Here is a 16,042-nt window from a genome sequence, read left to right on the forward strand (position 1 = left end):
CAGTATAGTAGTGATCCCTCCTGGCACATCCCCTCCAGCATCTGTTGTTAGTAGATTTCTTGATTATGGCCATTTTAACTGGAGTGAGGTGGAATCTTAGAGTTGTTTTGATTTGCATTTCTTTTATGGCCAGAGATGTTGAACATTTCTTCATTATAGGCCATTCTTATTTCTTCTTCAGAGAAGACTCTCTTTAAGTTTTTGGCCAGTCTTTTAATGGGGTGGTTGTGTCTTTGGCGATTAGCTTGGGAGTGATTCAATTTTTTGAGCTGTTGATATATTTTAGATATAAGGCCTTTGTCTGTTGTATGGTTAGTGAAGATCTTCTCCCACTCTGTAGGCTTTCTAGTTAATTTGCTAGTTATGTCCTTTGCCCTGCAGAAGCTCTGCAGTTTAATGCAGTCCCACTCATCTACTCTCTGATTTGTTGTGTTTCTTGGTCCTTATTAAGAAAGTTTCAACCTGTGCCAAGGAGACATAGTGTATCTCCTATTCGTTCTTGTGAAGTTCTCAGTGTATCTGCTTTTACCTTGAGGTCTTTGATCCATTTGGAGTGAATCCTGGTGCAGAGTGACAAGGAAGGATCCAACTGCAGGTGCTTAACCAGTTCTGCCAGCACCATTTGTTGAAAAGGCTGTCTTTCTTCCATTCTATTTTTTTGCTCCCTTATCAAAGATTAGGTGGCCATAGGTCTGTGGGTTAATTATCTGGGTCCTCAGTTCTATTCCATTGGTCTTCAGGCCTGTTCTTGTGCTAGTACCAAGCTGTTTTGGATGGACTCATTTCTTTATGGTCTTGATTAGTATTTCCTTATGTAGATAACCTACCATCTGTATATCCAGGCTATGGCTCATAGATATAAAGATTCTTTCCAGTGTTGTTATTATTAATATGACTATGAACTTTCTTGCAAAACTCTTTTGTGGACATATATTTTTTATTTTTCTGGGGTAATTTCCTAACAGTGGTATTATTGGCTCATGTATAGACACATGTTGAACTTTGTAAGAGACGATGAGCTTCCAAAAGTCATCTTATTCTATCACCAGCAAAATAGAAAGGTTCAGCCATTATATATATGCTTTCTTTTAATTTTTCAAAGTTATACTTAGTTGTACAAAGAAGCTGCCACTTAACAAAGAATTTCTGATTGTAATATGATGTACTTTATTCGTACTGAATGAATATATTTTGATCAGTGTTACTCCTCTTAACATTCTCATCTATCCTTCCTCTTCCTATCCCTTCCCTCACTCTTCTTAATTTTGTAGGATATGACCAAATGCTTTTTTTGTGTGTGTGTAGTGTATGACCATGTGCTTTCTAACATGGTTAATCTATAGGTGTGTGTGTGTGTGTGTGTGTGTGTGTATGTGTGTGTGTGTGCGGTAATATGCATGTGCATCAGTCCTGGGGCTTGAACTAAGGACCTGCACACTGTATCTGAGCTTTTTTGTGCTCAAAAAAGCCAGAAGTGAAGATGTGGCTCTACTGGTAGGGCAACAGCCTTGAGTTTAAAAAGGTAAGGGATAGCACTCAGGCCCAAGTTCAAGCCTTATTATATCTCTTTGTCTCTTTGTCTCTGTCTCTGTCTTTGTCTCGTTCTCTCATACACACCCATATGCGCATACACACTAAAGAAATAACTAAATAAGAATAAAATACATTTTCATACAAACAGAAGGTAGCAGAATTTGTATCTAATACAACTGCAGGAATCTTTTTAGAATGAAGTGGAATAATAAAAAATTATAATTTTATTGTAGATATTATATACTATATATAAACATAACATATACTATATACATGTGTATTGTGTATATGTATATATGAATAATAGACGTATATTGTTAATAAAAAGATCATAATTTTAATTTGCAAAAAGAGCTGTGAGCATAAACATATGAATAATAAATTTAAAACTATCATTTTCCTCTTTCCCCTCCTTTAATTTATTTAAAAGCTTAAGATTTGCTAAAGGCAAAAATTATAACAGTGTATGGTGAGATTTACAACAAAACAGATGCAAAATATTTAGTAAAAATGGCACAAAGGAAAAGGTACAGAACTGAACTAAATTGCTAATGTTCCAATATTTTGTGTGATTATTAATTCTAAGTCATGATCAATACATTAACAACATATATTTTAGTAAGTTATTTATATAGACTGATTTATTGAAGACCTGTATCATAATTATAGAAAGGTGAATAACAAGAATGCTAAGGAACTTAGCCAAATTATAAAAGTTCTCACAACTTGGTGCATTTAATGAGGAATCCCTATTTTACAAACAGCAAGAATGAGGCTCATAAAAAACTTTTAAAGAGTATTTCTCTCCTTCCTCCTTCATCCCTCCTTTCCCATTCTTTCCCTTCCTCTTCCTTTCTTTTCCCCTTTCCCATCCCTTCCCACTCTCCTTCCTTCCTCCCTTCTTGTTAAACATCTTTTTCCTTTTTCCTAGAGCTGGGGTTTGAATTCAGGCTCTGTGCATGGAGGCAAGCACTCTGCTAAGTAGGCTTCACCTCACCTCTTAGAAATTTTACCTTAGTATGCTTACGGATCTCAAGGTCTTAGCCAGACTGTAATCTGCCACTATGGGTAGTTTATGTATCAGAGAGGCCAAGAAGGAGGGAATGGCAGGTAGAATTAGAAAGGAAATAGGATGAGGCTAGCCCAGGCTGTAGTCTTGGTTTATTTCAGGACACCTAGCTCTCTAGAGCACTTGTTTATTCTTCTCTACTCTGTGTTTTGTGATAAGCTCCTGCAGAGGATGCTTAGCAATGACTTCTTTCAGATGAAGAATTAATTAACGTTTTAAGTGAGAGCTGAGGTGGTATGAGGTTAATCACATGGTTGAGCAGAAATAGTGTCTTAAAATACCAATTTGTCAGTATTGGTCTGATAGAATATAGATGGAAGAGATCAACGTGAGCCACTCAGGAGATTTTTAGTACTCTAGGTCAGAGGACACAGGAATGAGGGCAAGATTTTAGTAAGAAGAAAGGAACAGGGGGATGTGAAAAAGGACAGGCTCTAGAAATGCAATGGAGCTAGGATTACAGGCATGAGCCCTGGCCCTCTGCTCACCAACTGTATATTTTTTTTCTGCCAATAGGGGCTTGAACTTAGGGCTGGGCACTATCCTTGGGCTTTCTCAAGGCTAGAGCTCTACCACTTGAGCTACAGCATCACTTCTGTATATGTAGTACAGAGGAATCAAACCCAGGGCTTCATGCATGCTAGGCGAGTACTCTACCACTAGGCTATACTCCTGGCCCTGAAATTAAACAATCTATTCTTTAAAATGATCCACTTATTGGCATAGAATGTTATATTGCTTGCATTTGTGTACAAAAGACAAGTGCTATCATGTTTTTAGTGATGTAATTCACAGTAGCCCAGAACTGTGCAAACTATGGAAGGCCTGCCAATGTTACAATGGATAGTGTGGAATATTCAACAACCCAAATTGAATAATATAAAACTACCACAATAATGAGTGATTCCAACAAACTTAAAAGGTGAGCAAGAAATGTACAGATGCAGGCAAAGTTGCCAGGCTTTTGGAAGTTAGGATACTGGTTATCTTGGCAGGGGTGGGATGGAAGTTGCTGACAGGAAGGGAGCATGGGGAGAGCTTCCGGAAGTGATGATTCTATTTCCTGATTTAGTTCTAATTATGCAGTATGATCAGAGCGTGGAAATTCTTGGACCTGTACATTCATGATTTCTACATTGAAAATTTATGATGTACCAGCGCATTTTTTTCTTTTAACAGTGGCACACTTAAATAATTTTAGAAAACTTGCAATCTGGCAGTTCCTCCTGCTGATGTAAAGCTAAAATTTGAGAAGCAGTGGTTGGTTGGAACTGGCTTCTATGATTTTTTCCAATTTCCAAGATCAATGATCTTCGCAGGTGGCCTAAAGTCAGCTGTGGCAATTGCTATAAATCGAGCTTCTGAATATCAACAATGATAACCACAAAACTCCAACATATCTGCTTCCACACTCAAAGAAGGATCTTTTAATCATTTGAAATGAAAGGAATCTAGTAACTAAATGCACAATTCATTACTTTCTTTAGAAATTTAGCATCGAAAGCACAGAGGTGGTTCTTACCTGTGAAAAAAAATTCCAGGCCAAGTTCATACCCAAACTCTGTCCTTAAAACCCCTTTGATGTACTGTGAGAAATCATAAGCATATTTATCTATTTCACTTTTATTCTTATCAACCAAGTCTTACTTCTCCTTTCAGCAAGCAAATAGTCAAAAAAACCCAGCTTCTTAATATTCTCTCTCTCTATCGCGCTTTCCCTCTCCCTCTCCTTCTCCCTCTGTCCCCCTCCCTCCCTTCCTCCCTTCCTCCTTTCCTCCCTTCCCCCTTCTCTCTCTCCTCTCTCTCTCTGGCTCTGTCTGTGTCTGTGTCTGTGTCTCTGTCTCTCTCTCTGTCTCTCTCTGTCTCTGTCTCTCTCTGTCTCTCTGTCTCTGTCTCTGTCTCTGTCTCTGTCTCTCTCTCTCTCTCTCTCTCTCTCTCTGTGTCTCTCTCTGTCTCTCTCTCTCTCTGCCGCTTGAGCCTATGGCCTGGGTGCTTTGTGCTATTCCCAAGCTCTTGCTCAAGGCTAGCACTCTAGCACTATCACTTTGAGCCACAGCATCACTTCTGGGTTTTGAGTGGTTAACTGAAAATAAGTCTCATAGGGACTTGTCTATTCTGGCTGGCTTCCAACTGCAATCCTCCTATCTCAGTCTCCTGAGTAGCTAGGATTACCAGCGAGAGCCACCAGCACCCAGCTCTCAATTCCTTAACTTTCCAGCGTACCCCTTTTTTCCTCTGTAAGAAAATGGCAATGTATGTGATCTTTATTTAGACCAAGGTTATTACTGACCGGCCAGTGGGTTGTGTCTTGAGAACAGAATAGAATGGGCAAGTAGTTTTTTCAAAGACAAGCTCATTGAACTTACCCTATAGTTCTAGCAGGTAAAGTCTTCTTGTTTCATAAACTAGGAAACTGAGGCATAGATAAGTAATGTATTTTACCCAGGGCAGTCACATAAATAAAGAAGGTAAGGGTTCCTGGCTCCAAAGCCCGATTCTCCTTCCCCGGCACCTTTTCAAATGTTAAGCACTCAAAAATCAAATGTGATTCCAGGTACTGATATAGATTTTATCTCCTAGATCTCTTCCTTCTTCCTTTCTTCATCTTCTGACATTTGTGTTAATCTTGCTGCTTGACTTCCCCTCATTCCCAGGTCCTGATGTATAAGAAATCAGCTATGAGTACTGTGGCCATTCTCTCTACTCACTGTGTAGCACACTATCTACACAGTTACACAGCCCTAATGATAACTTTGATTTATTACAAAAGATTCACCTACATTCACTGTGTCATTTGGTCTTCATACCTGTGGGACTGTGCAGGAGTTGCCAGCGCTATTTAACAGGTAACAATAGCTCACGTTAACAGAACCCGTTCTGGCCAGGCTCTGTTCCAAGGGTTTTGTGTCTCCCATTCTTTTCATCTTCACGATCCTTGGAGGTAGGCCAATTGTTATTTGTTTCATAAATGAGAAAACTGAAGCACAGAAGACAAGTAGCTCACTCACTATTCCTCCCTACACACAATAAGGCCCATATCTTTAATCCCTCCATTGTGCTCCGGAGTTGCAGTAGATTCAGGAAAAGAACCTATATCTCATATATTTGAATTTCCTATGGCCAAAATGTGATGTCTTAAGATTTGAGGTGAGGTGGCTGTGAGTTGTTGTACTTAAATCCTAGCCATCAATCTCAGTTTCAATCTATATAAAGACCTGTAGCCCAACTCTAGTGAGAAGCTCTATTAAATCAAAGAAAAGTTTAGTTTGGAAAAGATAATAATATGGAATCATATCTTATATGAAAATTCACCCTGCAAAATCACAGCTGTTTCACAACCTTGGTTTCAATACAAAGACCAGTTCTCAGAAGTATCTGTGAATGCAGATGGTCACCTACCATTGTTTGTACTGACTAGTCTCCATTCTGGGAACAGAAAAGTGCTTTGCTCATATAATGAAATCAGAACTCTTATAAGTAGTGCGCACTAACCAATTGCGCCACTGGAGCTCCTAAATCAGAACTCTTGTGGTGTGACCTTGTCAATTGAGAAGCTGAATGTAGGGCCAGGAGTATGTCCTGGTGGTAGAGTGCTTGCCTAGGATGTGCAAAGCCCTGGGTTCCATTCCTTGGTACCACATATTCAGAAAAAGCCAGAAGTTGTGCTGTGGCTCAAGTAGCAGAGCACTAGCTCAATGACAGTGCCAGGTCCTGAGTTCAAGAGTTTAAGCTCCCCCAGGACGAGACAGAGAGAGAGAGAGAGAGAGAGAGAGAGAGAGAGAGAGAGAGAGAGAGAGAGAGAGAGGGAGGGAGGGAGGGAGGGAGGGAGGGAGGGAGGGAGGGAGGGAGGGAGGGAGGGAGGGAGGGAGAGGGAGGGAGAGGGGGGGGGAGAGGGAGGGAGGGGGCAGTACCCTGAACTCAACAACAGTAACTCTCTAGGTAGTCACAGTGAGAAAGGAGCTGAATATAGACCATATAACTTCCTCATAATGGTTAGCAAAGCTAAAGAGCAGTAGAGCGGGGAGCACGTACTGAATATAATATACCATGAATAAGTAGGACCCAATCTCTGAAGAAAATTCTGAGATATAAACAAATACTAAATGGAATACAATTTCAACTCTAGTATATATGCGAATTTTATGCTATCCTTCCTGATATCCTAATTAAATAAGTTTTCTAAGAAACACTGAGATTCAAAAAAGTCAAGATATGTAAACAATCTAAGTATCTACCAATGACCAAATAAAAAACCCTGTGATATACATGTACATAACTTATGTGTGTGCACAAGCTCACATGGCACACACACAGGCATGCACAGACATGAATAATAACTGACAAAAAAGACAGTCTGCAGTTTGTGGACTGATAGCTAGACCACTGGAATACACTATGATTCTGTTAAATGAAACAAATATGATACACAAAGAAAACTACTGTATGGTTTTTCCTACATGTGGAACAAGAAAAAGTCAAACATGCAAAGATAGAAAATAAAATAAAGGGCCGGGTGCTGGTGGCTCAGGCCTGTAATCCTAGCTACTCCAGAGGCTGAGGATCAAGGACCAAAGCCCGCCTGGTACACAAGAACCCGAGACTCTTGTCTCCAATTAACTTCTAGAAAATGGGAAATGGGGCTTGGCTCAAGGGTAGGGTGGTAGCCTTGAGCTGAAGAGCTCAGGGACAGCGCCCCGGCTGAGTTCAAGTCCCATGACCCACAAAAAAAAGAAAGAAAGAAAGGAAGAAAGAAAGAAAGAAAGAAAATACAGGTTACAAGAGAGGAGAAAATTAGAAGAAATAAATCAAATGACACAAAGCAGCAGCTGGATAAGATGAACAAGGTTAAACAGCCAACATAAAACATGAGAACCATCACTGATAGAACTGTATTAGTGCTTGTTGTTCAATAAGTAGATTCTAGATGCTCTCATTATAGGACAGTAGCTATGTAGTTGCTAGGTTAATCTGCTTCACTATGGTAACTAGCTATCTGTATCCCACAACATCATGTTGTAAACTTTAAATGTTCACAATTGAGTCAATTTTGATGGATATTTCCCAACAACCTTTGTACATATAGCTTTAGAAATCTAAGTAACTGACAATAACTCAAATGCTATCGTAACTAAAAAACAAATAATTTAAATAATAAATTGATGGCTTTGTTCTCATTAAACAGAAGACTATATGGACTAAAACTACAATATATTGGAGATCTTTGGTTTCACTCAGAAGAGAGTAGCTGCCTAGTCTTTGGCCAGCCTCCAAATTAGGTTATAAATGTCTACCTTCTAATTTACCTTCTATACTACACATGAAATTTGTAAATTCTTTATTTTATATCCTCTGTGCAGGCAGAACATCTAGGTTCTACCAAATACTAGTTCTACTAAATACTACTAGCCAGGCATAGTGGTGTATACCATTTAAAAGGCTGAGGCAGAAGGATCACAAGTTCAGGGCCAACTGGGCAGCTAATCGTGATCTTATCTTAAAATAAAAAGAACTGGGAACATAGCTCTGTGCCCAGGCTCTATGTTCTCCAGTGACACACCACACACACACACACACACAGAATCCAGTGACATAAAGCCACTGCTGAAATGAAACAGCTGATTTCATGTGTGTGGTACTGGGCCTCATGTTTGAAGAAATTGACCTGCCTTTTATTTTTGGCTATTTTGGAGCTAAGAAGATAGTAAACTTTTCTGCCTGGGCTGGTTTTGAATTATGATCTTCTGGATCTCAGTCTTCTGAGTAACAATGATTCCAGGCATGAGCCATCCATTCCCGGCTTGTCAATGTATTCTCAGTTGTATTCAGTTAAATCATTTTATTGTAATTTTCAAAAGAAGAGAGTTATGTAAGAGTACATTTTTTTTGTCAGTCCTAGGCTTGAGCTCAGGGCCTGAGCACTGTCCTTGGGCTTTCTCAAGGCTAGTGTGCTACCACTTGAGTCACAGCACCATTTCCAGCTTTTTCTGTGTATTTGGTACTGAGGAATTGAACGCTGGTCTTCATGTATGCTTAGCAAGCATGCTCCCAGTAGGCCAAACTCCTTGTCCAAGAGTACATTTTTAAACAACCTAGATGTATATGCTGTAATCTTATTTTAACATTGCAGGTTATTGGTCAAGTACATTACAATAATCTACTGTTGGGATCAGTGCCAGCCCTAACATTGCTACACATAAGATTTGAGGTGAGGTGCTGTCACCATAGGACCTTCAGTGGGAATGAAGCCAGGGCTTGGAAGGCTAGGATCTTGCTGAAGATTGAAGGTATATGAGCCATAATAAGTAGGCAAACAGACTCCCAGAAGTTTCTGGTCAGAGATCAGAAGCTGACTGAGCAGACTGCATATACCAACTTGCTGGGGGCTGAGTAACGCCATGTCTAACTGAGCTATATCGTCAGTAATAACTTTCTGCTGAGAGGCAAGGCAACATGCAAGTGTTATTGCTCTGAGGCAAGGGGCAACAAGGCAAGGTGCAAGAGGCAAGGCGCAGGAAACGAGGCACAAGAAACACGTGGACCTCCCTGTCCTGCCCACCTTTGTGCTATATTAGCAGGAGGGACTTCCTCAGGGGGGGTTAGAGACTCCTGCCTTGACGAGCCTCCCTGATGCGTCTGTTTTTCCTCTGGGGAAGGAGGGCTGGGTGCGGGTGGTCAGTGGGCCCTCTCCTCTCTCTGCTCATCCTGGTCGAGGCATGTTCTCCCTATCTCTCCTACTGGTCTTTCATCCCCGACACCAACTGGTGTGAACAAGACATAGAGATGACCAAGAAGTATGGCACACTAGGCTTGGAGTGTGTAGCTCAGTGGTAGAATGCTTGCCTGGTATGCTTGAGGCCCTCAGTTCAATCCCTAGCACTGCAGGAAACAAGAAAACAAAATACAACAATAAAAATTTCCCTCCCAAAAAACAGTTTCCAGAAAGGAATATTATAAAGTAGGAGGAAAACTGAGCTTACAAACAGGTAGGCAGAAACTAAAAGATTCACAATAGCACAGGGAGACAAAGGAAAGAGTGGAGAATGGTGGCTAGAGAGTGACTTGTTGGGCAAAGGTAAAGTCAATATTTAAAATGTATATATTATTTATATCGAATGGATATCAATTCAATAATATAGACATATACATATGTAATTTCTCTTTGAAAAAAGAAAACAGGTTAACGTAAACCTTGACAGATGTAGAAATGGAATATAGGTGGGGAAAACACTAGGAATAATGGGAGAGTCTGCCAAAGGAAAAGCTCTTTCAATGTTTCAACGGAGTTTCATTAAACAGGCATACAGAGAGATGCATAAGTACACACATGTGCATATACATGAATACAGAAGCAATTAAAAGGCCCTTAAAGATTCTTTTTGTGGTAAGATGTACTGTGTTATTTTGATAATTTAATGATTTAATTTTATTCAATTTCATTTTTTATTCAGTTTGAATAATTTTATTTTACTCTATTTTTCTGATTTAGGAGAGGCTTGGGCAAATGGTCTTTAAAATTCAGGATTTTGCTTCTATCAATTTGTAACTCCAAATGAGGGAAAATTAAATATCACGATGATAACCAAAAGCTAACAGAAACCACAGCACTGCTGGAATGTCATACAACATTATAAGGATGTGAGCTTCACAAAGTCAAGAGATGAGGAACTGGGGTAAGGAAGAACAGCCTCAATATTCAGGGATTCACTCACTGCATTGTTTTCTTTTTCTGTTTTTGGAGTTTTTATATCTCCAATTTGTTAGTGCTAATCTGGACAGAAATTCATGTGGATTTGAATTACTTGAGGCATTTGCTTTTGAAATCATGTTAGTTTTGAAATTACACTCTTACCCACTCACACTCTCAAGTTAAAATGCTTGCCTTCTTATTCTTTGGTTCATAGTCAGAAAACGAAGATGAGGAAACAAGCGAAAGAAGCAAGACCATGAATTCAACTCTGGCCACGTCAAGTGGGAGGCACTGCATGCTGACTGGGGACAGCAAGGAGCTTTAGACATTGGAGTCAATGCAAGATGTTTGGTTAATGGCTATGTGTCGCATTTTAAAATGACTATTTGAAATACATTTTTCCCAAAATAGTATTCATTGTGGTAAAACTGGGAAGATGTGGGCTTGTGTATTACATAGATCTAAGCTCAAGCTCTGTCTTTTTCAAACTATGTGATTCTAAGCAATCACTTAACCTCTCTGAAATAATAGTAACAATTTAAAATGTTGTGTTAGAATCAAATCAAATAATGGATGTAATGTGACTAAGAATGAAGTATGTTATCAATGCAAGAACCATTCATTTTTCTCTGTTGCTTCACAGTATTTAGACATTCATGGAAATATTCATATAGGAATTTACAAAGGAATACCAATAGTTTTTGTATCTCATAGCAGGACCTTACTACCACTTCAGACTTTTCCACACATTTTTATCCTTTTTTCCCACATATTTTAAAATACACAGTGACAATAAAATCAAAATTTATGTTCTAGAATAGTTATAAATGTGTCATTTTTGGACCAAAAGAAAATATTAGTCACATTATGTACTATTGTATATTGAGCTTGCTGAAGCCAACCTGGAAATTCCCTGCTCTTATAAGTCTCATTGTTTTATATTTTTTGACCCACAAAGCAGAAAATAAGAGAAAATTTCCTTTTGGCAGACCTTACATTTATAACCTCTTTATGCTCTGGGTTTGCATTGCTGTGCTAAATGGAGATCAGCGACTTATAAACATTTAAACAATTTTCTCCAGACACATTCACAACTGCAGTTCTAAGTGGTTTCCATGGTTGAGGGTGGCAAACACATAAAGGCATGAAACTTGCCTAGTCTGGGGAATAAGTTAGCCATGTCAGTTCTGAAATTTAGCCCTCCCAGCATCTAGCTCTTTCACTGTGTCTGGGTACAAAGGGGAATAATTTACTTCTGTAACATCTCCCTTAAAATCTATGTGTGTTTACATTGCACACAGAATATTGATTGTGCTACAAGAGAATTAAAAGAAAAAGTTTAAAAAACTGAACACAGACTACCTTTTATATCATAGGGATATACAGATTATAAGGTATTTACAGTAGATACATAATCAACCAAACATCATTTTAATGACAAAGGCTAATACATTTGGCTACAAAAATACAACTAGACAACTATTCTTTCCAGAATACTTTTTGAATAAAAAAACTATCATCTGATAGTTTACTGTAAAAGGTTTAAATTACAAATCTTCTTTTAAAATAAGAAGGTAAGAAAGAAACATTTGAGAGAAGATATAAAATGGATAGTAAAAAGAAAACGAAAATCTTCTAAACAGCTGCGACACAAAGGAATCATTACAGATATATTACTGACCTAGAGATTGATAACATACATCAAGAATTCAACAATAATGTTAGAATTCAGAAATGTAAATTGCTTAAGACACAAGGTGATAACCACAATATTAGTTATAATTGCCTATTTGTAAATCCTAAACATTTAACCTTTTGTTTTACAATTCATTTTTCAGCCTACTTGAATAAAGAAATATAGCAAATACTGATACTAAAATCTGCTGCTATATATTTGGTTTGTAAGGCCACTTCATATACTATTTTTTTCTTGCTTTTGAAGGTCATAAATAATCTAAAAATGTAATATTTAATGAGCTGAAAAAAGATACATTTTACGAGTCTGCAAACTTTCAGAAAATGTCATTTTAAAAAATATGAATTTGTTTAAAAAACAAAACAGTCATGTGTTCTCAGTAGACTTAAATACATACCAAAGCAAGGCTCCACCTGGGCTAATGCACTTTACTAGATTATATATGACTATACAAATGACTATAAACATAGACTGCATTTAATGGGGATAGAGCTGAGAAAACCTCCAGTGATTGATTAAAATAGTGACATTCCTTCCCTTCTTTAGGCTGGGGAAAAATCATCATGGTTCCTGCCTCAGCCTCAGGGTTAGCATCTCTCAAAGCTAGCCTTTCTAAGATCCAAAGAATGCTGGGAAACTCTCCCTGGGCCACAGCTGAAGCCTTCACATCAACCTTCATTACCTTGCCTCATTTTTTTGGTGTAAACTTAGTGATGTAAAGCTATCTTTTCTACAATAAGCCTGTCCTCTGCCCTGCTCTCCATGCTTCCAGCTAAATGGATTATTTAAAAAGTCAGCTGGGCACTGGTGGCTCCTGCCTGTCATCCTAGTTTGAGATCTGAGGGTTGTGATTCAAAGCTAGCCCAGGCAGGAAAGTCCAAGACACTCTTATCTCCAGTTAACCACCAGGAAGCCAGAAATGGAGCATTTGCCTTGAGTGAAAAAGTTCAAGGACAGTGCCCAGGCCCTAAGTTCAAGCCCCACAACCCACTCTCTCCTCCCCCACCCCAAAAAGTCATAGTTAAACTTCGGTATATCATAGCAGAATGCTTCCCTTCTTTCTAAGCAATCTAGGTATCATGCTATATATAAAGATATTGTCTCTTTCCTCATGAAGATTCTGTTCTTCAGGTAGAAGTGGGAAACATTCCTGTAATCCTATCGATTCAGGAGGCAGAGATTTTAAGATTGAGGTTCAAAGCCAGCCTAGGCAGGAAAGTCCAGGAAACCCTCATCTCCAGATAACTAAAAAGCCAGAAGTGGATCTGTGATTCAAGTGAGCAGTTTTACTCAAGCGACAATGCCCAGGGGCTGAGTCCAGGATAAACACACACACACACACACACACACACACACACACACACACACACACGGAGTAATATGGCAATTCACATATGTGGTATCATCTCAGAATGACACAAAGTACAGCAAGGAAGGAACTCGAGTATGTCTGAAGAAGGATGGGGACCACCAGTCGAGGTAGCCTCAAACCAGATGGCTCAGCTCTGAGTACAGATGGGAAGAAGCCAGGTGAGGAAGCTACTCTCCTGTAGGCATGGGGGGAGATTCAGGCTTCCCCAATAATTGCAAAGGCCCTCGGGCTAGAAGGTGTCTGGTGTTGGTTGAGACAAGGGGCATAGTGTCGCTGGAACAGAGGGAATGAGTGGGAGTCAAAGAGGGTCTCTGGGGCTGAATCGGGACAGAACTGATACCCCTGAAAACACAGGGGGCCACTAGCAGATTTTGAGCAGAGGAGGGGCATGACTTAACACGATATGAAAAGCACTCTTGACAAGCTGTGGCAGAAGCCTTATCCAAACAAAGATAAATCCAGTAACAAGTGTCCCAAAGTTTGCACATACAACTACTGAAAGAGTTAAAAGGTTGACTCCTGAAAACCTGGAGATGTAGATGGATGGTTTGGGAGAAGTTTCCCTGCTTGGTTTTCAAGCACTGACACAGGTCCCCTTCTGGGAGGGTCAAGCCGTACGCCTGCATGGCTTGTTGCTATGGCGATCACAGGACCCTCCCCTCCCTCCTCACTCTTGAGCAACTGGGCACTCCAACCTGTGTGGCCTCTGCTGGGAGCGCCAGGCCTGGCGGTGTTCAAGCTCATCAGTATTCTGCCCATAGCAACACCGCGTCCGCCAATCCAGCAGCGCCCGCCCCCTGCAGTGGGCGCGACCCCACCTCCGCGCCCGCCCCTCCACCGGGGAACTCGGTCCCGCAGGGCCTGCAAGCTAGCCTGGCAGCCTTCAGCACTGGCGCGGCTCTGCCCAGCAACGCCGGCGCTTGGCCACATTCTGGCGGCGGCCCTAAGCTGCAGACCCGCCGCGTCGAGGGGGCGCTCGCTCTGGGCTCAGACCTCGCGGGCAGCGGTCCCACCCTACCTGAGACATCCCTGCTGCAACTCCCTGGAGACATTCAACTTCCCTATTCCCCCCGGGGACCACCTGCAATGCACCAGCCAGAGAAGGCAGGCTTCCCGGGCACCTGCATTGCGCCCCCGCTGGGAGGGAGGGGAAGGGAGGGGAGAGACTATCTGCTGCAAAAGTGGGGATCCAAGTGGGTTGGGGGGGGAGGGAGGGAGGTGGAAGCTTCCACAAGACTCACCTTGTGCAATTTCCACATAGCCCCCAAGGCCTTGACTTCGTGGCTAGAGTGTTTGCCCTCCTCCAAGCACTGGTAGCACACGGGCATCTTGCACTGCACGCAGTACATGCTGTGGTTCTCCAGCTCGTGGTCAGTGCAGGTGGACACCTTGCGCGGGCTCAACCGTCGGCTCACGCGACCCTGGGCCGGGGGCACCAGACGATGCTTGGCTAGAGGCCCCCGGGGTGGGTGGCAGCGCAGGCGACAGGGGTCGCAGTAGAAGACGTCGCACTGTTCGCACATGACGGTGGCCTCCTTGGGCGCCTTCTCGCAGAGCTGGCACTTGAGGGCGGCGGCTTTGCTCTGCTGGTAGCGGTCAATCACCCCTTCCAGGACGCGGTTCTTGGGGAAGCCGCGGAGCCCCCGGTCATCCAGGATGAGGCTGCGGTGGCACTGGGGGCAGGTGATGCAGGAGTTACGAGGCACCGGGGCCAAGGCCGGTGACAGGTGGGTGGCCGGCGGCGGCATAGCTGGAGGAAACACGCGGACGCCGTTGGGAGACTTCTGGCACGGGGTAGTGGGGGCGCTGGCAAAGCCCCCGTAAGAGCCATAACCGCTGTCCGCCTCGCTGTACAGGCTCATCTTGTCCAGGTCCAAATAGTCATAGTCGGAGACCCCAGAGCCCGAGGCCCGGCGACTCTGGGGGGATTCGGACTCCGGGGTCTGTACCAGGATGTTGCGGGCGCACGCCTGACATAAATTGTGCGAGCAGGGCAAGATGATGGGCTCCCGATAGAAGGAGCCACACACCGGGCATTTTAACTCCTCTTCCATCTCTTCCATGAGGACTGCGCTGGAAGCGAGGCAGCAGCTGCGGCTGCAGCAGCGAGTGCCCGAACTGGTGAGGTGGGCCGGTGGGCCGGTGGCCTTCACCACAGCCACTGCAGCCTTCCCGCGTCGCCCGGGCGCAGGCTCCGCGATGCTCCAGCTCTGAGAGCCGCGACGCCGCTCCGCCGCGCTCCACTCCCGGGCCGCCCACTTCTGCCCTGTTAGTCCCGCCTAGCCTGGCAGCCGAGGCTCATTGGACGGTGGGAGCGAGACCAGAGCTCTCATTGGCTCGATTCCCTGTCTGTCTCCTCTCTCTGCAAGCCAAGTGCGGGGGGGCGGTGAAGACGAGGCTGAGCGCTGTCTTCGCTGGCGGCTGCAGGATCTCGGGAGGGGGCTGGCGCGCGGGGGCTAGGGGGAGTCAGGAAGGCGGAATTAGGCGGGATGATTCATTCCTCTCCCCGCTTCCTTCCGACCCCGGGTATAGTCACTTCGGAGCTGAGGGTGTGCCGACTCCCCCCTCCCCGCCCCATCTCTGGCTGCCAGGAGGCTCGCGCCTCTTGGCCAGCAGTTTGCATTTGGTGGGCAGCCCCGGGTCTGCGCGGCGACCGCCGGCGTCGAGCGAGCGCTGCGCCCGCCG

The 16,042-nt window shown here is 42.8% G+C and overlaps 1 protein-coding gene across 6 annotated transcripts in view; it reads right to left on the reverse strand.

Annotated features, from left to right (window-relative positions):
- The window catches only part of Trim9 (tripartite motif containing 9), a 91,523-nt gene extending 75,962 nt beyond the window's left edge, over positions 1–15,561 (reverse strand). For 5 of the 6 annotated variants that reach the window (XM_090345082.1, XM_090345081.1, XM_090345080.1 and 2 more), the window contains exon 1: positions 14,599–15,553. In XM_090345082.1, coding sequence (XP_090201208.1) covers positions 14,599–15,420 — 822 coding nt within the window. In that variant the 5' untranslated portion in view covers positions 15,421–15,553. Of the gene's footprint in view, positions 1–14,598 lie in introns of all 6 variants that reach the window. The other variant, XM_090345079.1, reaches the window with a different exon arrangement.
- Positions 15,562–16,042: the final 481 nt, after the last annotated feature.

Source organism: Megascapheus bottae, chromosome 14 (assembly GCF_031878675.1).
Source record: "Megascapheus bottae isolate mThoBot1 chromosome 14, mThoBot2.hap1, whole genome shotgun sequence".
In the NCBI taxonomy this organism is placed as follows: domain Eukaryota; kingdom Metazoa; phylum Chordata; class Mammalia; order Rodentia; family Geomyidae; genus Megascapheus; species Megascapheus bottae.